This window comes from Nelumbo nucifera, chromosome 8 (genome assembly GCF_055504915.1).
Source record: "Nelumbo nucifera cultivar China Antique chromosome 8, China Antique-T2T, whole genome shotgun sequence".
Taxonomy (NCBI): Eukaryota; Viridiplantae; Streptophyta; class Magnoliopsida; order Proteales; family Nelumbonaceae; genus Nelumbo; species Nelumbo nucifera.
The window spans coordinates 17,951,080-17,974,708 of record NC_142656.1 but is presented as its reverse complement, the minus strand read 5'-3'; the positions used below and the strand labels follow the sequence as shown (position 1 = coordinate 17,974,708).

General features: G+C 32.6%; 1 protein-coding gene across 1 annotated transcript; it reads left to right on the top strand.

Annotated features, from left to right (window-relative positions):
* Nucleotides 1–7,142: 7,142 nt before the first annotated feature.
* Nucleotides 7,143–22,337, top strand: LOC104592661 (uncharacterized). Its single transcript, XM_010252094.2, has 7 exons — nt 7,143–7,267; nt 18,421–18,610; nt 18,822–19,487; nt 21,278–21,376; nt 21,477–21,617; nt 21,726–21,943; nt 22,025–22,337. Exons 1-6 carry the CDS (start codon nt 7,215–7,217, stop codon nt 21,882–21,884), a joined length of 1,308 nt encoding a protein of 435 aa, XP_010250396.2. The 5' UTR covers nt 7,143–7,214; the 3' UTR covers nt 21,885–21,943; nt 22,025–22,337.
* The last annotated feature ends 1,292 nt before the right edge of the window (nt 22,338–23,629 follow it).

Below are 23,629 nucleotides of genomic sequence, written 5' to 3'. Positions count from 1 at the left end.
TTACCAGTTCGCTTTTGCTTCTTATTCGTCTTATCTCTTAATACCTTTTGGAGGGATAAAGAGTATTGGATTCCCTTTTATCCTTAACGTTAATTTGCATTACATCATTATATAATGACAATAATACTCACTAATATTTAAAGAAATGCCCCAAAATGTTATTCCTTTTATGTATGCTATGGTGACCATATACAACAACAAAATAATAATAATAATAATAATTGATGCTGCACAATCCGGTCACTCTTATCTGGCACTCGCGTGGCTCCTGAGAGGTACCTGAGATGAGAGGAAAGAGGAAGAACTCCCGAGGGGTTTCTCGGCGGGAACGCTCCGATGCTTAAGTTAGTATTGTGTGCAAGAAGCGAAAGGAGAACGAAGGCTAAGAGTGAGGATAGCGCGTTACCACTATGTTCGAGAGGTCAAAGGTCTCAAGAAGAAGCTTCTCTTCTGCCCTGAGGGCTTTTATAGGGGCGCTCTTGTGAGATCGGGCATAACCGTCACTAGGCCCCTGCCACAGCCGTTACCTGTCAGGGTTGCACAGGTGGCCATTGTGATGTACTCCTTGCCCGGGTGAGTGACACGTCTCCAAAGTGACAGGCACGCCTCCGCCTGCTGAGAGACGTGGGTGCAGGCAGTCGAAAGGACAGGGACTGCGCCGTCAGTAAGGGATGTGGCGCAGTCTGATTGGTACGGCCTGTCAGATAGAAGCTTCCTGAGGAATGCTCGTGCGGCCCATTCGCGAGCTACTTTGCAGCGAGATCGGAATACTTCAGGAGTACCCTTAGTAGAATTGGTCATCGGGATGACTTGTCTGCTTGGAAGCTTGGGCGAGCTGGTTTTCTTAGCTCGCAAGCTAAAGTTACCTCGGAATATCCCTTTAGAGGTAGCTTGTGGCGAGCTTCTCCTTTTGCGCGCTACGATGTAGCGAGCTGCTTTATGGGCCCGTTACTTGGTTGTACTGGGCCACAATGCTGAGCTGTCGCTTACGCTGAGTCAGTGTCCACCTGGTACCGTTTCATAGGTTGGGTCAAATCATCCTTCATCAATTGCCCCCCACTCCTCGAGCTAAGAGTACCGCCTTAGCGCGGGGAGTTTATGAAGTGCAATGGACTGATTTGACCGAAATTCAAACTTGATTGACTATCCTCATTAAATGCATTTGCGGGAATCAAGAGATCTTCTGACTTCTCCGACTTTTCGGATTCCAAAAACGTGCTGAGGTGGCCTTTAACTCCGAACGTCGTGCGGCTGTGACTACCTTAATTATGGAAGACGTGCCGCCAATCGCCTTCAGTTTTCAGAAGGCGTGCGGTCAGGGCGCCTGCAGACCGTTGGATTTGCTTTGATCTAGGCCGTCAGTTTGAAAGGATGGAGACTATAAATAGGGGGCCCCCTGGGGCCCTATTTTCTCCCACGCCATCTTGTTGTCTTTGGATTCTGAGGTCGCGCACTTCGCCTAGTTTACCCGAGTTCCTCAGTCTGCTCCGTTCTGTCTACTCTGGTGAGTCACAATCGCTGTCAGCCATGTCGGGGTACCCATACCATATCTATCACAGGGGCGATAGCCAGGATGATGATGCTCCCTCGAGCTCGGGGGGAGCCTGGGAGCAGATCCCGGAGGCTCGGGAGGCCTCTGGCGACATGGCGTCTACTTCTAGGGGGAGGGAGCCTGATACCTTTGGCCCTTCCTTAATGACAGCGGAGAGACTCAGGTCTCTGATCTGCTACTTTTGCTTCCCTGGGGGCCTGGTTTACAGCCTCCCTACTGGCAACTTCCCTTGGGAGCATGGTCCCAATGACATAGTAATCTTTCAGGAACAACTCGAGGCTGGCTTGCGTCTTTGATATTTCATACTTTGCCTTCGCCGCTGAAGTGGCTAAGTCTTTCTTGATGCTGAGGTCTATGTTAGCTCGGTGTTTTGGCCCTTAGGCTGAGAGGGTGACTTATAGTCTACCCTTGAAATTTGCCCATGCCATGGAGGCGACTGGGTCTTATAGCGCCGAGGTCGTGTTAGCTCGGCATTTTGGCCCTTAGGCTCTGGGTGCGGCCCGTGGCCTACTCGGTTGTTACAAGTAGTATTGTCTCAAGTTGACGATATTCCATGCCTGAGGTACTTGTTTCCCTTCGAGGGTCTCAAGCTCGTACGTTCCTTCCCTGAGCACTCGCTTCACTCGATAGGGACCTTCCCAGTTGGACCCGAGCTTGCCAACGTTGGGCTCAGGTACCATAACTTTGCGGAGGACCAGGTCGCCAACGCGGAGGTTCCCCCTCTTGACCCTTGCGTTATAGTACCGAGCTACTCTCCGCTGGTAGGCTGCGGTTCTGATGTACGCGAGGTCCCTTACTTCGTCAAGTAGATCGAGGTTGGTACGTAGCTCATCTTCGTTCGTCTGATCATTGTATGCTTCTAGTCGCAGCGTGGGCACTTCGATCTCTGCAGGGATTACTGCTTCAGTGCCGTAGGTGAGATTGAAGGGTGTTTCTCCCATGGCGGTCTTCTCTGTGGTCCGGTACGCCCACAGAACATTGGGTAGTTCATGTGCACACAATCCTTTAGCTCAGTCCAACCGTGCCTTTAATCCGCGGAGGATAGCTCTGTTAGAAGCCCTCATTTTTCCCCTAGTATCACTACTACCATGGGTGAAAGTTCCACTTCCATCGACATCAATCGCATCAGTGTTAACACTTTTGTGATGCAATTGAATATCATCCATGGTGAGCATGTTGGGGAATCGGTTTTGAGAAGAGCTGGCCATTTTTTTAATTCTAAAAAGATAAAAATGAATCTAATTCGACTTACCTGGATTGCCGGTTCAAAATCCCAACTTGATTTCAACGGTTAAAGCTTTTCAACGTCCAAGCCTCCCAAATTGAGATACTTGAGCTGGTTGAGAAAGCCTTCTTCTTGTTGAAAGTTGAAACTTTGATAAAGTTGAGACTTGAGAATTGGAGAATGCAAAATCAAATAATCAGCTAATCAGAATTTCTTAGATTGCAAATAATTGAGAATGTATGAGTTTGAGTATGAGAGAGAGAGGGAGAGGAGATTAAGAGAATTGTTGAATTGGTGTGATGAGAATGGTGGAGGATAGGGCTATTTATAGGAATTGAACATAATTCAATTGCCCAAAATACCCAATAAACTATCTGTTATTTAGTTGTTGGAAGGAGTATTTTGGTCATTGTAAAGTTACTTATAACTTTACCCAAAATGCCCCCCTAAACTAGTTGTTATATAGCTGTTGGGGGGCATTTATGTCATTTTTTCAACCCCTCATAAGCAAAATACAGAAATACCCCCCTAATATGGTTGTTTATAGTTGGGGGGGGGCTGAAACTAGCCATTGGGCCCCTTTGGGAGGGGGCCAACGACTATATTCCCGAGCGGACCTTGCTTCGTGTCGTGCCACGGGTTGGGCCGTGCTAGCACGCTGGCCGCGAGCGGCACGGCACATGCTGTTGTGTCGTGCCGACCTGGCCCATGGGCCTCGAACCCCCGACCCACCACAGCACAAACCTCCTCTATTGAAGAGGAAATGATGAGGGTGCCCGCTAAGGTCTATGTGATAACAATGTTGTCCAAATAGGCATGCCATGTCTTCTCATACGATTGCGAGAATGGATTTGGCTACATAATTAATGATACAAAAACATGTGTTATAAAAATGGCATAGAAATGAAACCACATTTTAATTTAGGTGGCATACTAGTGGTTCAACCAAAATCTCATCTAGTTGTTAACTAAGATAGTAAAAGATTTGAATCATAATATTAAGTTTGTAAGGTAATAAATCTAATAATGCACTATACTTCAATAACTTATGTATTTCACTTGTGATCATCATTACTTCAAATTGCCAATGTATATTAGTAGTAGTAATAGTTGTAAATTTCAATGTTGCATCATCACTTATTAGATGCATCTATAGTACTACTATTAAAGTATGAATGGAGTTTCAATGTTTAGACTTTAACTTCACTAAAATACTTTGTTTTTAAATATGGTCATTTCTATTGTGAAGGTGGAAAATGTAGTTTTCATTGTCACTTTTAAGTTTATATTATAACCTCTTATTATGACCTGTATTTAAGGTATTAACACTCGATCTCTCATTGAATCTATATTTAAGAATTTTAATTGGTTTATAGTATATCCCCTCTTTTGCCATGTTCATTTTTGCTTTTTATTCCTCTTATCTCTTAATACCTTTTAGAGGCATAAAGAGTTTTGGATTCCCATTTTATCCAACCTTAATTTGCATCACATCATATACAATGGCAATAATGCTCACTCATGTTTTAAAAGAATGCCCCAAAATGCTATTCCATTTATGTATGCTATGGTGACCATATACAATAATAATAATAATAATAATAATAATAATAATAATAATAATAATAATAATAATAATAGCAATATTAATAATAATAAGTTATTATTATGTGTCATTTAGTTGACTATATTTAATTATTTAATTACTAATAATTTATTAGTTTTATTATTAATTAATAAATAAAATATTATCAATTATTAACAATTATTTTCATTTTTTGAATTAAAAGTGTGAGTTTTATGTAAACACTAAATAATTTTTTTAATTGTTAATTTGTAATAATTGATTATTTCTAATATTTCACTTAATTAGTTAATTAATAACTATGTAATTATGTAGTTAATTCATAATTAATTACATGAATAAGTAAAAGGTGATAATTTATAAATTATTAATTTTTAGTTATTTACTTAATTATATATTTTAAATATTAATTAGTTAATTCATGTTTAATTTCTTAAAAATATTGAAAAAATCATAATTTTTATTATTTCCAATATTTATTTCTTATTCTATAATCCTTTAGTTTTGTTAATTAGTTTGTTAAGTAGTTAAATAAAATATCTCTTTTCCAAGGTTAAAATAGTCAATTGTCATATTTTAGAATTTGGCATTTAAATTTTTGAGCAACATTCTTTACATTCAATGTTTAGAACTAAGAAAATTTCACCAACAACAATACACCTATAAAAATAATTATTATAATTCCAAAAGCATTCAAATGTGAGATTTCGATGTAAACGAATAGACCCTTAACTAGTATCCTATACTTAGGGGTAGTCTCACTTTAGTACTTAAATTTTCAAAATTTCTACTACAATACCTAAATTTCTAGGAAGCTAGCCACATTAGCCTAGTATCATTAAAAGTTATTGCAATGGGTAGTAGAATTATCAAACTGCCCTTCACTTCTTTTTCTTTATTTTCTTCTTCATCTTCTTATTTAATCATTAACAAGTAAAAATTTCAATGATGAGAGAAAAATATACATCCTTAATGGACAAAATTCAAATGATACTATTAAATATCACCTGAATGTCAAACTCTAAAAATCAATGGCAAACTTTTCTACAATGTTAAAGGAAAGAATTGAGTTTTCTTTTAGGGCTTGCACTCCCTAGTTGAACCAATGTAACATATTTATGCTACATCCTCTATGTCCAGTTGTAGGCATCCCATTTTTGCACCATTCAGCCTTTTTGTAGCGCTTCAACCTTTAAGCATGCACTAGCTAACCTTTCAACAAAACTAGGGGCATTTTTTGAATTTCACTAAAGTTTAAACTTTAGGATCCAACACATTAGGCACGTGGAGCCCAAAATTCCTAATCCAATGACACAAAGATCACTCAAATACGACACCATTTACCCCTTCATCTTAAGACCTAAAGCTGAAACTAATCCCAATCGTCCAATTAGGGTCATTTTGTTCATGAACTACAATCTCACATCCAGTTAGAAATCGAGCACCATAGATACATAGAGCCTAATATTCCAAATCCGGCAACAGTAAGATCACCCAAAACCGACACCGTTTACCCCTTCATGTCAAGACTCAATGCCATAACTGATTTAGATCCTATGATCGGGATCATTTTGATCCTAAACCTTATCTCGCATTAATTTAGAAATCAAACACCAAACTTATGATAGAAGCCAAAATTCCAAATCTAACACCATTTATCCCATCATCTTAAGAGCCACAGCCATAACCGATTCAAATCATCCGATCGGGGTCATTTTGATCCTAAACCTCATTTTACATTAACCTAGAAATTAAGTATCATATTTACATAGAACCCAAAATTTCAAATCCGACAATACCAAGATATAAATATAAAGTGGAGCCCAAATCCACTCGGGGTCATTTTAAAGTGGAGTACGTCCAAAATTCATCGGCTTTTCGATTGTTTATATTTATAATGTATATTATATAAAGTATATAAATATATAATAAAAAATAGAAATATATAGAAATATATGTATACTGGCCCGTCTATTCAGGTAATTGCTGGTTTTTCGGTTTTTCTTGCTCACCCCTAGTATTTATACTTTGAAAAGTGCCACTACAATACCTAAATTTCTAGAAAGTGTCACTTTAGTCCAACACCATTAATAGGCATTACAATGGGTAGTAAAATTATCAAATTGCCCTCTGCTTCTTTTTCTTTCCTTCTTTCTTTCTTCTTGTTTATATATCCATTAACAAATAAAAATTTTAGTGATGTGAAACAAATCTACATCCTTGATGGCCAGAATTCAACTGATATTGTTAAATATCACCTGAATATCAAACTCTACAATGTTAAAGAAAAGAATTGAGTTTTCTTTTATGAATTGCATTCTCTAGTCGAACCAGTGGAACATGTTTATGCTACATCCTCTATGTCCAGTGACAATAAACGTTTGGCGATTTCAATGCGGCTGGAACACTATCATTACTTGAGTCAAATCAAATAGCAAACAAACCATCAACAAAACAGAAGTAGTGAAGAAATTGAACCAAACCATTAAACCATGAACTGTTTGGTTCTACGAGGATTAACCTTGAAATGCTTTTCGTACTCTAGTTTTTCACTTCCATTTGAGGCCACATCACCACATTTGAGTTGAGGCAACAAGTCAAATTGTAAGAACTAATTTATGACAAAAATACCCTCATTAAATGCACTAAATGACTCAATTTCAATGGTTCGTTAATTGCCGTTGCGTAGCCCCTGCCACTATAACCGCTAAACCACATTTAAATTAACCTAAATTCACTCCTTTATTAAATTTGATTCACAAATGAATAAACCCGCTTTCTCTTTCTCCTTGACAACAAGTCCATTTCTCTTGACTCCTTTCTCTTCTCACATCCATCATTGTGATAGAATCATGCACCAACCTCCTTCTCAGATGCTGCCCAGTAATCCTCAAAATCAATTCATGTAAGTTTAATTTTTGTTTTGTGGAAGAAGATATTATGGTATTGATTTTCACAGTTCATTCTGATTATTGGACTCAGTTTTCAGTTTGGAAGCAAATGAAAACAATTGCATGGGGAAGAAAATTGCAAAAGACTGGTATTTTGATGCTTATGGATGTTATTTTTGCAAACTTCAAATCATTGCATTGTTTCCTGGGTCTCCAATTTGTTTTCCTTGTGTTCAAATCCTTTTTCTTTTCTTTTCTTTCTTTCTAAATTCAGAGTTGGAATCAATTGTTTAAGAAGTTATTATGCATTTTCTTTTGAAAAATGGTGAAATTTCTCCAAACAATTTGAAGACGAGAGAGATGGTGAAATTTCTATTAATAAGAGAGGAAGACCTTAATTTCCTCCAAAGCAAATTCATCAATTAAGACAAAACTGAGAAGTTATCATCCAAAAAGTTCTCCTGACAATGAAATGAGAAAACAGAGAGCTTCAGGCCTGCAAACTCCTTATGATTGCTTTCCCATTGGAATAGGGATCTCTCCATCCACCTAATTAACAGCATAAACCTGAGAGCTCTTTGCATTAAAGACCCTCTCATTGGGTTCTCTTCAAATGAATCAGCAAATGACTAATGAGATTAGTTTCCTCAAAATATTCCCTCTCTTGCTGAATGCTTTGCATTTCCGGGCAGAAATAAGTGATGAATTGAGGTGCTGTTGAGTTTAAACACTTTTAAGAAGTGCATCCACCCAGGTACTATAAGAGAATTAGCAATGAATTAAAAAGTGAAGCACCAACTCCTCTCCCCTGATCACACATCTTGCATTGATTCGTTAAAGTCACCCCTTTGGGTTGGAGATGATTGATTGATAGTAAGAATCCTGTCCATAATTGCAGTCCGTAAGAACAAAATAGTGTTAGGTGGAGCTTTGGATGACCTTGGAGGACATTCTTGCTCGCTCAATTTGCTGAAGAAAGATTAGATAAAGAAGATACTCTTTTTGGATTCCAACTAGGGATGGAAATTTCTACCATACCTGGTGGGTATCCACGTTGACGGGGTGGGTTTCCATGCTTTAAAGGACGGGTTTTGGGATGGAGACAGATTTTGGGATTTTATAACCTGTTCGTGTGCGGGTAGGATACAGTATTAGGCCAAACCCAACTCTCCCGACCCGCATATTGTTGGAAAGCATATAAACTTTATGTATTAGGTGTTGAATTTAATAATATTATGAATTTTACGTGAAGGATAATTGAGAGTCTATGTGTTTTTTATATGTTTTAATCAAATAACTAACAGGGACCCCGTGCGATGCACAGGAAAATCTGAAAGATTTAATAATTTTATTTTTCATTTAATATTAATTTATAAAAAAATATTTATTGTTAATTGAATATGAACAAATATTTTTTAATAAATTTAGTTTTATTAATAATTTTTATTATTTTTAAATGAAATTCTGATTAACTTTAAATAAATAAAAATAATTATAAAAGCTAAATTTTTTATTAATTCCACTAATAATTAACAATTATATAGGAATAACAATAGGGTGGATTTAGGGCAAGGCACCCCATCCCTTGTCCTGCCCCATAGTCAAGACACTCTACCTCATCCCCGCCCCGTCCTTAGTGTCACACGGGTTTAGGGCAAGGTAACAACTCCTCAAAGGCACCCCACTTCTCATCAATGATGGAGAATCCTTGAATTTTGCTACCCCGTCCCTAGTATTCGGTGGGTTCAAGTAGATGTGTAAATTGGGCAGTATTGAGTCGGCATGACACGACCCGCATGTGGCCTGCACAAAATGCGAGTCGTGCCATGTTGGCCCACGAAGCATCCCGGGCCATGCCTCCCTCCTCTAGGATAATTTGGGGCTTGGTTCGGCATGGCCCAAGCCTACATGGGCCCATGTCAGGCCGTGGATCGGGCTGGTCCATGGGTCGAGCCTTGGGCTAGGCCATGCCGCACACCAAGCCAAGCTCAAGGCAAGGCACCACTCCCCATCCAAGGTTTTTAAAATTGGACTAGGGAATTGTTTTGGGGTCGAACAATTCGACTGTTTAATCCAAACGGATGACCCACTTTGATAAAAAAAAATAAAAATTTAGAAAAACAAAAAAAAGCCAAAAATTGTTGTCTAGGTTAATGGTTCGACCGCCTAGGTCAATAGTTCGCTAACCAAATAAACGATTTTTGGATAAAAAGCGGTTTTGAGGTGAAATGGTGTCCAGATCTCAATTTTTCCGGTCTAACCATCTAGTTTGATCTAGTTTTGAAAACACTATCCCCGTCAACCCAATATTCAATTTGATGATAGAAATGATCAAAATGATACACTGAGTATCAACCACATGGTAAATTTCTAAAAGTACACTAAATTGTCTTTAATATTCAAAAATGTAATTTTATGAAAATTTTGGAAAATTTATTATACTTGTATAATTTTGAAAATTTATTCAAATTTATTTAAATTTTTATTAAATAATTTATTTTCTTTTTAAATGGTTTACTTACAAAACTATACTAATTTATCTTATAATTTCTAATATAAACTAACTAATAATTTCCTTTTTCCAATAGTATACTAATTCATCTTAATAATTTGTGTAATTATTTGTTCAAATTATAGTTTCCATTTCCCATAGTCATTTATCTTTAATAATTTTCAATAATTTGCATGATAATTACATAATTTTTCAATTTCCAAAATTCTATCGAATGTAATAAATTTTCCTAAAATTTCCAAAATATTCTAATAATTTTCAATAATTATTTAATGCATTTCAAATAAACTTTCAAAAACTTTATATCTTTTAATTTCAAAAATGTTATTTTACAAAAATGTAGTTTTATGATTTTTTTTGAGAAATTTATTACATTTGTGTAACTATGGGGATTTATTGATTTTTTTAATTGTTATTAAATATATATATATATATATATTTATTTGGTAGTTTACTAACAAAATTACACTAATTTATATTTTTATTTTTCAATATAAATTAATTAATAATTTCATTTTCTAACATTATAATATTTTGTTCCCCCATTTGTATTTGGTTATTAATTATACTAATAACAATAACTAAAATTTTATACTTTTTGATAATTGTTAAAATAATTCTCAATTTTACAGGTATTAGTTAAAGAGTTTTCATTTTCTATAAAATGTTGTTAATGAGTTAATTAATAATAATATTTATTAATTTTTGGTAATTTACTAACGGTACTAATAAGAATATTCAACTTTTTGTAAATTACTAACCATATTTATTAACTTTTGGTAATAACACTATTTAATACTCATTGAATATGGGTGGTATTAAATATTAACCGTATTTAACTATTTATTAATTAATACAAATATTTTAAATGAGAGAGAGTGCATATAGATTGGGGTGATGCATTTTAGGAATTGATTACGGAGTGGGGCAATATGATACTTTCTTATTGGTTTAAATGACATACCTTAGGAGAGAGAGTATAGAAATATTTTTAGGTAGTTGGGTGACATGGCTTAATGGGAGTGGTGAGAAGGGGAGAGGAGAGAAAGTAAAAAAGAATACAGGGTGGGGATAATGGAGCAAGGAGAGGCATGCTGACGAGGACCCGTGCTTTGTTAAGCGAAACTTAAACAATAGAAATACATAAGAGTATATAATTGTTTTATATTATAACTTTTTAATAAACAATTTGATCATACTCAACCCAAGTTGGTTGGTTTTCTAGTATTTTAGATCGACTTTGGTTTAATAAATATATATTAATATTTTATATTTTATATTTAATTTTTCAATACAGTAAAGTTGGAAAATTTCCATATTTGTTAGTCTAAAATATTTTATATCATAGATTTAATTTTTGTAATTTATTTTTTAATAATATCATTGTAATTTCTGAAATTTAAAGTTAATTTTTAAGTTTAAATCTTTTGAACAAATAAACTAAACCGAAAATAGACCCAAATCAATACAACCCGAGTTAGTGGGTTTTCGCTAATGGTCAATCGGTTTTAGTGACAAACTGTGGACTTGACCAGTTTGGTTTGGTTGGCGAAACAACATGCAACTGAACTGAACCAATCATTGAGCACTCCTAATTTCAACTAAGTTTATAGTCTAAATAACAATAGTTTAATCTCCAATAATTATTGAAAATTTATAGCCAACGTACACAATCATTGAAAATAAGTTTATAATGAAAATATAATAGATATAAAATAAAAATACAATAATTACAAAAATATAATAAATAGTGAAAATATACTAAATCAGTCAATAAATAGTGTAATCTTAAATAATAGTTTAATCTCTAATAAGTATTAATGTATAAATTATAAAAAATATATAATTACTAAAAGTAAACTTATAACAAAAATACAATAAATATGATAAATTAAATTTCAAAAGTTAAACAATAGTTGTTTAATCTCCAACTATTATTGATGATTTTCTATTAAGTAACAAAAATAAAATACATTTATAAATAATTATTGAAAGCATATATTTATAAAAAAAACAATAAATAATTACTGAAAATAAAATAAATATTAATTATAGTATATATAAATGTATAATGAGTATACACTATTATTGTAAATTTATTACTAATAAATATAATTTTTTATAGTTATTTTCTATAATTATTAATTGATATAAGTGAAATTAGTTATTTACAATATTATTTAGTTATTTACAATATTGTTTAGTTATTGAAATAATATTTTTATTTAAATTCCTAAAATATTAATTATTTATTGAATTTAATAATCCATTAAATTGTAATTGTACTATTATTACATAATTTGTTATTAATTTTGTAAAATATTAAATTATTATTAATATGAATATTATGAATTCTATTACAATTATTTTTCTACTTTTAAGATTTTTTTAGAATTTATTACATAATTTTGTTATTTTTAACTATTTAAAATTTTGTCATGTTAAATATTTTGTTATTTAAATCTTTAAATAATATGTAAAATATTTAAAAATATTCATTATTTGACTTTTATTTATTTTAATGTTATTACATGTTATTAAATATTTTTTTATATTATTTAGCTATTTTTATTGTTTTTTAAGATTTTTAGTTATTGAAATATTTAAATATTTTTTTTATTTTTTAATGTTAAATTTTTATTATATAAATAACATTTAAATTGAATAATTCGTAAAATTATAATTTATATTGTTACTACATAATTTCATGTTGAATTTTGTAAAAATGTTGAATTATTAATAATATGAATATTATTAAGTCTATTAATTTTTTGTGTTTTGAATAAATGTTTTAAATTTAGTATATAATTTTGTTATAACATTTAAATAGTTCTGAATTTTTTTTAATTGAAACTTTCTTTAGATAGATATAGATAAAAAGTGGGCGAGAGGATAAATAGGAATTAGAGATAGTTTAGGAGAGAAACTCTACTAAATTAGAGAAAGGTTGACTAAGAGGTTTAAGTAAATATAAAAAACTATAAGGTGTGTTCTAGTAAATGACCCTAATAAAAACATATAAGAGTATACAATTGTTTTATATTTTCAATTTTTTAAATAATTAATAATTATTCATATTTTATATACTATTTTTAATAAATTTTTTATAGTACGAAAACAACAATAATTAATTTCAGTTAGGTTTATCCATTAAACTTATGAAACCGACCAACCCGATCAACTTGACCCGAGTTGGTCAGTTTTCTAGTATTTTAGGTCGACTTTGGTTAAAAAATTTCCCAATTCGACCAAGTTGGATTAGTTTTACTTTGGCCTTTTGTAAACCGACTAAAACCGAACAACCTAACCATGGATATATATTAATATTTTATATTTTAAATATAAATTTTAATATGAAAAAGTGAGAAATTCCCCATATTTCTTAGTCTAAATGTTTTATTTCATATATCTAATTTTTAAATTTATTTTTTAATAATTGCATTGTAATTTTTAATATATATAGATTGTTAAAATTAATTAAATACCGTAATTAATTTAACTAAGTAATAAATATTGATATTAAATAAATACTATAATTAATAAAAATTACCATAATTAAATAACACTAATTTAATAAATAATACAATTGTATACTCTTAGCCATGTGATCACCATACATTACTTTAGACTCCTATAACAAAACAAAAATAGATTTATACATAGTAATAAATAATAAAATATTAAATAACAAATAATAAAATATTTATTAATAGTAAATATAGTTAATTAATAAAAATACCATAAATAAATAAGTACTACTAAATTTTACTAATATTTAAATAAATACCATAATTAAATTAAATATATACCGTATTTAAAATAATGCTAACAAATTCTGTTAATGAATTAAATAAACACCGTTAGTTGAAATAAATACTGAAATGATTGAAAAATACTGTATTTAAATAACAGTAATTTAATACTGTATTTAAATAAATATTGTTAGCCAAAAGAAAAACTTTATTTTAATAAATACTGTAATTAATAAATACCATAATTAATAAATATTGTAATTAATAAATACCATAATTAAAAAAAAATACTGTTAAATTTTATGGCTATTTAAATAAATACCGTTAGTTGAAATAAATACTGTAATTAAATAACAGTAATTTAATACCAAAATAAAATCAATACCGTTAGCAATTTAATAAAAAATAACATAATTAAATTAATAAAACTATACTGCAATTGAATAATAGTATTTTAATACCGTAATAAAATTAAATAAATACCATATTTAAATAATGTTAATGAATACTGTTAAACAATTAAATAAATACTTTTAGTTGAAATAATTAATTAAATACCAGAATTAATAATAAATATTGTTAATTAATAAAATACCAAAATTAAATAATAGTATTACTGCTAAATTTAACTACTATTTAAATGAATACCGAAATCACTGTTATTTAATTAACAGCAATTTCGGTATTTAATTAAATAGAAGTAAAATTTACCAGTAATTTAATACCGTATTTATTATTAATGATGAATACTGTAATTAATTAATAGTAATTTAATACCGTAATTAAATAAAATAATTTAATGCTGTTAGTTTAAATAATTAATTAATTACCAGAATTAATAATAAATATTGTTAATTAATAAAAAATACCGAAATTAAATAATAGTATTACTGCTAAATTTTACAATTTTTTAAATAAATACCGAAATTACTGTTATTTATTTAACAGTAACTTCGGTATTTAATTAAATAGCAGTAAAATTTAGCAGTAATTTAATATTGTATTTATTATTAATAATAAATACTGAAATTAATAAAAAACACTGTAATTAATTAGCAGTAATTTAATACCGTAATTAAATAAAATAAATACCGAAATTAAATAATGAATACCGTATTTATTATTAATAATAAATACTTTAATTAATAAAAACACTATAATTAATTAACGGTAATTCAATACCGTAATTAAATAACATTATTAATAATAAATACTGTAATTAATAAAAAACACTATAATTAATTAACAATAATTTAATACCGAAATTAATAAAAAACACCATGATAATAAATATTGTTATTAAACAATACCATAATTAATAAAATAAATACCGAAATTAAATAATGAATACCGTATTTATTATTAATAATAAATACTTTAATTAATAAAAACACTATAATTAATTAACGGTAATTCAATACCGTAATTAAATAACATTATTAATAATAAATACTGTAATTAATAAAAAACACTATAATTAATTAACAATAATTTAATACCGAAATTAATAAAAAACACCATGATAATAAATATTGTTATTAAACAATACCATAATTAATAAAAAAAATACTGTCAAATGTTGTTATTTAATAAGAGGTAGCTATAAATTTTGTTAATTAAATGGACGGGCAGACGTGTCCTGCATATGATCCATGATCCACACCGATGTTTAAATACGGTTAACTAAATGGACCGGGTCGCGCATGCCCCATACCCGATGGTTAACCATCATCATCTTCACCCGAATAATGTCTAGTGTGTTTGCTCGATTGAGCGAACACAGTAGAGTAAAACCCGACTTAAACAAACGAAAAAAAAAAAATTACAGAGGATGGCAGAGTCAACCAGCAAGTCTCCTGATGATGTTTCTTTTTAAGAAAGCATTTAAAGAACGAAAACCATAGGCAATCAGAATAAAAAACCATTTAGGCTCAGTTTCGGAGCAGTACAAATGCAAATATGTACAGCGTAAATACATACAAAATAATACAAAATATAAGGTTTTGCACTCTACATATTTGCATTTGCACTGCTTCCAAACTAAGCCTTAACGAACGAAAACCACAGAGTCAATAGGGGTGTGAGCACCCTTTCCAGCTCAGTTAACGTGTTCACAGCTTTGTATATTTGTACTCTTTTGAGCTCAGTTAACGTAACTGTTCTCACAGTTAAAAATAAAGTTTAGCTAGTATGTTTCTTTTTAAGAAAGAACAGAGTAAAAAACGACTGAAGCATAACAGAGTAAAAAACGAAAATAATAACAGAGAAAAAACGAAAAAAAAATGATAGACCATACATGTGGAAAGAAGATGGCATCGGAGAACTCCAAAGAAGTCTTGGTAGAAAGAAGATGGCAGTTGCTAGAAACCCGACGACTGCAAACACGACTGAAGCAGTGCCCTCCCCTGCTTCGTCACCTAAAAGAGCAAAAAATAACAGATAAAAAATGAAAAAAAAAATAACAGTGTTAAGAATCTGTTAAAAAACGAAAAAAAAAATAACAGAGCAAAAAACGACAAAACATAACATACCTGTGGAAAGAAGTCTTTGACCGGTAGAAAGAAGACGGCAGCAGCTAGAAACCGGTTGACTGCAAACACGAATGCAAGCAATGCACTCCCCTGCCTCGTCACCTAAAAGTTAAGAGAGAGAGAGAGAGAGAGGAGACTTATCTTAGGAAGACTTCTACTCTGTGAAGAGTCTTGAAGACTCCTACTCTTAAGACTCTTATTATGCTAAGATATCTAAATGAGAGAGTTTAGGTGTCACTATGTGAAAGGGAGAAGTGGAAATTTGATATATATATATATATATATATATACTTTTTGTTGTTTGTTTGTGTTCTTTTACTTGTTTATTTCTTAACATGAAGTAATAGGAAATTAGATGCAGGTTCTAAATCCAACGGGGAGTGGGGGTGGGTTGGATTCTAAAAATTCAACCCGTTACAGGTTTTGGAACAGGCACAGATCGGAAGGTTTAGGGAGGCAGATCTAAAATTTACAAAACCCTCCCGAAACTTGCCCCGTTGCCATCCCTAATACATTCCAACTACCACATATGACCTTCAATATTTGGCTCGATTTAAGCCCTAAAAATGTCACTTAGCAAGTTGATTAGGTCCTCCTCTTCTCCGTCTTAATAATTCTTCTCAATAATGGACCCCACACAACCTCCCCGACTACAATTTCATAACATTCTTTAACTGTTGCTACCTTATTTAAAGCCTAATTGAATCCCTGAGTGTGAGATAGGCGCAGAGGTGTTGATCTCCATTTCTCACTTCAAAAGTAACGAGTTGATAAAATTCTTCCATAATCTTCATTGCGCCGTTCCATATGTTTGACCCATATGAACTCTAATCACATCAATTAACTAGTCATGATCATCAATTCCATATTTGCAACAAATGATTTTCCTTCATATATAACCCATTCCTTTGGGTATCAAATCGCCATAGCCATTTTCCCACTATTGCTTTGTTCATTTCATGAAGAAGCTTTATACCCACTCCACCCATTCCTTTAGATTTGCAAACCAAGCAACTAGATGGAATTTCTTTTTATCATTAATCTTATCCCGTAGGAAATCCATTCTAGCCTTCTCTAGGGAATTAATCACAAATGTTGGACTTGAAAACAAAGATAAGTATGAAGGGGGGATTTGATAGTGCTTTGAAATGCGAGTGACTTTACCATCCTTTGACAAATAACTCTTTTTCCAGCCTCTCAGTTTGTGAAAATTTTCAATAATCGGGATCGATTCACAACTCATCGGATTTATAATCTTTCAATAATTGACAAATAACTCTTTTCCCAGCCCCATGTGTTTTAGCCAAGAAATACTGCCCAATCATTATTATTTACCATTAATTTCTTAATTGGAATTACTTTGCTCTTCCTCATATTTATCTTTAGCTAAATGCTACCTCAAAATAGATCAACAAATATCTTAAAAAAAGCAAGTTTTATGCTCTTCTTTTGAGAAAAATAATTGAATCACTTGCAATCTATAAAGCCCCCCATCCTCTTATTCTGTCATTTTTACTAATCTATTAAGGGGCCTCCACAAAAAGGGGAAAAAAGGATCCCATTATCTTAGATCCATTTTTCCTTCAAAGTAAGCTTTTGGAGTTCCATAGATCAGCACTAAAAATTTGGGATGGCAAACAAGTTGTGGTCCATGACCTCCACTTTAAGACAAAGCCCATCTGTCTCTGAAGATAATTCAAGAATCCTCATTGGACATGGTCGTAAGTCCAATTAGCAGATGACACCCAGCCCACCTTAATGGAAATATGAAATCTATAATCTATACATTCATTTACAATGAGAGCCTTGTCCAAAATTTGATGACCCTCCATAAAACCCCCTTAAAATGGAGAAATTAGCTCCACCAAGAAACCTCTTAATCAATTTTCCTATACTTTTGAGATTATCTTGTAAATATTCCTAATTAGGCTAATGGGGCGATAATCCTTTAGATCTTCCGCATCCCTTGCTTAAAGTTTGCTGCCCATGGAATGGAAGGATTAATGAAATTCTAGCATCATATTCATCACGTCCTACTTCAGAAATGGCCAACACAATTTTTATAGAATTCTGTAGGAAAGCCTTCTGGACCTGATGTCTTATCCCCAGTTATGTTTTACAAAATTTATGTTTCACAGGAAATTTAGTTCAATTCTATTAGGAGTTCAATGGGTTTTATTGATAGAAACTTATCTAGAACAGTAAGGAATTTGTAAGAATGAGAAGATTCAAGGCATTACTTGGAAAAGAATGTAGAGGCTCAAATTTTGTTGAGTTCCTTGTTATATACCCCTCTCATAGCTACGATACTTTCTGAATTGGATGAGATATCAGACTGAAACAAATAAAATGTTTTATTGTTTTACATGCAGCAATGGAAGAAATGAAGAAAATAACAACAGTCCAAGCTGTTCTCATAGCATTAGTTGTGAATTAGGTGAACAGAATAACATTGTGAGCATTTCTGACCAACGAAGGGATGATGGAATCCGAGTGGATAATGAGCTTTCATTGCTTCATGTAGGATCGAGAAGGGCTGACAGCATGCATGAATCTGATCATGTAAGTTTGTTATACATTATTTTCAGAGAGTTTATTCTACATAATTCCAAGAGGTATACAGATTAGGTAAATTTAAATCTAGTGCTAGCTATGTCTTTCTTTTAATCATGTGGATTTAAATCTAGCGCCAAGCCACTTTATAATAAATAAAGTTAACTTGCTTGATACCTCATTTAATCCCTCTAGGTAACTTTAAATTTATGTTGTGCAGACATGTTCATCCTCACCTGGAAGATCATTAGCGGTTGATCAGATGTCAAACATACACAACACAAGTTTGCGTCAAGGAGACTTATATTCAACCCATACATTATATTTTGAACCAGATATGTTGTCAGTCAGAGCAAGCCCAACAAATAATTCAATGACCACTGCTTCATCAAATGCTGTAGTCATTTCCAGAAGGGTGCTGCCTCCATTATCAGAGGCCTTTCCAAGGAGGTTGACTGGTCGTACCCCAGAAGTAATACAACTCGCTTTATCAAATATAATTGATAATATTAGAAGCATTGTATCCGGTTCTCATGATCCGTCAAACTTAGAAACTCAATTACCACCATCTCTTAGCTGCATTCTTTACCATCATCTTACTCTTTCTCGAATCCCTCGTTCACTATCTGACATTGTCCAGAGCTCCTTCCTACCTGTCAATGGACTTACTACTCCCTCAAGTGAAAATGCTCCAGCTCTTCAACTTGGTGAAGTTGCATCTACTTCTGATGAAATTGGGATACAAAATGAGTTTGATATTTTGAGCCAGCAATATTTGCAGTCAATGGCCTTCCTACATAGGTTGGCCGGTGGCTTGTTAGAAGGTTCAATATTGTTTAGGATGTTAACAGGTGGTGGTGGGGGGCAGTTTCGACTATCATCTGAGGTTTGGTTTTATCTCTTATGTGATGCAAAGTTCTTTACTGGCTAAATATCCTTTTTTAATCATTGCTCCTATTGCAAAACAGAAATGTTGATAGCTTTATTTTCAAAAAAAATAATAAAAGAAGATATTGGTAAAGATTGACTACAAGAGTAATTTTACTACTTTCAGATGAAGGTGAAGGTAGCTTTTTCAAACCTTATTAGAAGTTCAGTTTACAATAATCCACTTTTACAAATTACGCCATATCTTAGTCTCTGTCCAAAGAAGTGCACAACCTATCATTAAGTCTTTGATTTTTTGCACTTGGACATGCTATCAACTTTGAAGGTTATAGACATAAACTTGGCTGATGTTTGGAAATTTCTTAGTCTTTCTAAAATACATGGAACTTACAAGACAATTGACAAGCCATCAACGAGTCATTTAGAACCACTGGCATTTGATCAAGGTGCTCACACACAATTTGCAGCCACCAATGAGCATGGTATTTTACTTATGCATGCCACCAATTTGTACCACCGAGCCTACACCCATCCACCCAATATCTTACTCAAAAGGTCTTCAGCCAAAATGGATCCAATTGAATTGTTTTGAACCTCATCGTTGCCAAGATTCATTTGCTGCTATTGATATTGTTACCTTCTAATTTTGCATGTCATGAGAATTTAATAGCTAGCCTTTCATGTTGTAGACAGGTTGCCACTAGCCATGTGTGACTATTGGGTGCCACCAGCCCTGACCAACCTGGTTGGATTGTTCTTTGAATGACAGATTGACTAGCTCATTACATGGCCAATGAACAACAACTTCTTCGGTTGCTATTGCTTCTTGTGCAGGATGATACAACATAACTACATCATTTATGGGCCTCTTGCACAAACTACCTTTTATGTGATTGAATGCTAGCAATCACAATGACATTGGACATGAGATTTCCTCTTGGATAAGGAATTCTATTTATTCCTTTTCTTGTTTATTTGCAAGATCTTTTAGGTTGGATTCAACAGTGAGATGGGTTTGTTGTAAAGGTTCATATGCTCTGATTTGGATTTTTTTTCACCTTTCTTAATCTGTTGCTTGTAGTCAGTGATTAACCACCTTTCTTGGCTGAGTTTTTCGGCCCATAGTCATTATTCATGCTTATCATTACTTATGGTTATGGTTTTACACAAGTGACATCATGATATTAATCTAGCTAAGACATGGACGACACCTCCCTTATAAAAATAATTAACAGATATATATTTAACCTGCAAAAGCAGGTAAATTGTTGGTTTTACATTTCAAATGAGTAAGTTAAAGATAGTTTATATGATATTATTAATAATTAAAATAATAATACAATTAAATTAACATTTGAAATTAACTTTTCTCTCCTGAAGATTATTGTCCATCCATAGTCTTGGAAATATCTTTAAGATGGGAAAAAAGACAGGATTATGTATTTTTCTACAATGAGCTTTTGCATTATTTGCGTACAAATAATATTCTCATACCATCAGGTTGAACATAAAATCAATTGACTCTTGGTTAATTCTTACTGCTTAAGTGATTAAAGATGCATTTGGTTTATTAGTGTCAATATATTCAAGTAACAGAATGAATATTCATTTCCTGCTTACTAATATTCTGTATTTTTATATTCTCTGGAGGTTTATTTTTCTATAATTGAAGCTCATTCTTTCTACTAAAAAAGAAAAAACAAACTCATTCTAAGGTTTTAAAAGTAATCACATCCAGAAACTTACCTTTCCAATCGTGTGATAATTACTTAGTGATAACATGAACAGGACAATTTAATTCTTAGCCAGCCACCTCTATTGGACATAGCAAATTTCTATGACCGTTATGGAGACATGAGGGTAGATGTGGATAACATGTCCTATGAGGTAAGACTATAAACCTTTTTTCTTTTTGTCACTGTGTGATCTGCTCCATTCTTTTCTTTTCTTTTTTTTTTTGTATCATTTATCTTCCAATCTTCCATAGGAATTATTAGCTTTGGAGGATCGTATAGGGAATGTCAATACAGGACTATCTGAAGAAGCAATTACCAGGTTTCTTAAACAAAGTACATATTTTTTATTATTAGAGGAGAATTCTACAAAGGATGCTTGCAGTATTTGCCAGGTAACCATGCCAATTTGAGTTAATATTTATGGAAGTAGTAAGCTCTGTTGCAGATCTTTGTGTAACAAACCACAACCTGTAACAGTCTTTAATTTGTTTTAATAATAGGAGGAGTACTTGGAGGATGATGAGATGGGAAAGTTGGACTGTGGTCATGCCTTCCATGCTACATGTATCAAACAGTGGCTAAGATGCAAAAATCTTTGTCCTGTTTGCAAATCCACTGGTTTAACTCTTTGTGACCCCAATATGTTCAGAAACTCATAAGCAACATGATTTTGCATCTTCTGCATCACAACTTCTTTTCTTCAAACAAGTTATTACTGGTAAAGTTTGTATGCAATCTTACTTTTCCACCATTTATTTATTTCTAGTGTTAAAAAGTTATGGCTGATGTACATGTGCAGATTAGTTGTATTTAGTAGCTGGCATTACATAGTGACAAAGGGGCACCATCTTAAGTGAGGGATGCTGTGAAAAAATGATTATGAGGCATCCTCAATTTTAGGCAACTGATCAATACTGAGAAGAGAAAGTTTCCAATCAAGCAGCTATTATCAAAAGTTATCTGGGCAGCAATCTTATGGGGTTGTTAGTGAAATCACAACCTTGAATCTATGAAAGGATAATCCTACTTATTGTGTAATTTCAAACCTGAAAGGTTAACATGTACAGCTTTATTATTAAAGTAATGAGAAAGTTTCTGTTATATGTGTATAATTGAATTCTGGCCCAGCTTGATCCATCAATCATTATAGGAGTGATAGAATGTAGATAAGATAATTAAGTCATTAGGTAATTGAATTTCTAAGGTACCAATTATTACTTGAAATCTCTCAACGCTTTCAACATGCATGATAATCTATGCTTTCAGAAGACTTGGACAAAATGTGTTTATGTTCAAGTTCTTTCATTATCTTTTATGATTTTCATTTGAGGAAAAGGACAAGGTTGTAGTAAGAAATGACTTAAAATACTCGTATGGATATGGTGACACTGAATAGAATGGAATGGTAAAACAAGAATCCTGTAGCTGATCCCATATAGTTGGGACAAGGTTTAGATGATGATGATAATTAGAGAAGGGAAAAAGATCTCTTCTTTCTACTCTTTATTTTGATCAAGTAGGAATATTTATTGGATTGTATATATAAATTCATAAAAGCATAAGATATAAAGAAATAGAAAAAAAAAAGAACTCTTGCTAAAGCTGCTTGGATGAGCATTAAAAATGGAAATTAACATTAAAGTATGTGGGTAATAAAGCTTCCAAGAAAGATTAGGTGAAGCCCATAATCCTGTAACTCCTGTCAAATAGATTATGCATATTCTGATTGTAAGAAGACTTTAACCATGCATTTCAATCGACTAGGCTTTAAGCCCATTTGGGAGGGCTTTAACTTTGATCTGAGTTGTGTTGATTGAGCCGCTTTGAAGAAAGTTGATTTACTAGCCATGTCTTTTGTTTTCAACTTGGGTTTTGGAAATTTATGTTGCTTCAGCCAAGAATGTAGAATAAAAGCTTTGTCTATTGAAAACAATTCCAAAGCCTATGGGGTTGGAATTGTTACAATCCATAGTCTTGCGAAGCATCAAGTCTTACGAAGTTACAATCCATAGTCTTATACAAATGGGTCTTCGTGTAGTTCATGGTAAAACCAATTGTTCATTCAAGAAAACAGCAAAGGTGCCCTCTGCAGATATTTTTCATGAGGAATTGGAAAGTTCCATTTCAAAAACTAGAAATACATCAAGTTGTAAACCGGTTTTAAGAGAGATTTGATTAGATCGAGGTCCTTTTGTAGTTAATAGTTTTATCAAAAGTTGATGTCGACTCACCCTTTTGTAGGAGACTAGGATTACTGCAACTGATACTTCGGAGTATCTATCTACAAGAGCTGATCATAGTTAATCCAGTGATCGATCAAGAGAGTATAATTCAGAGTTCTATTCTCGGGCTTTTAGGGGCGCAATTCAGACAAGTCGGGGTGGGTTTAAGCTCAATCCACTCA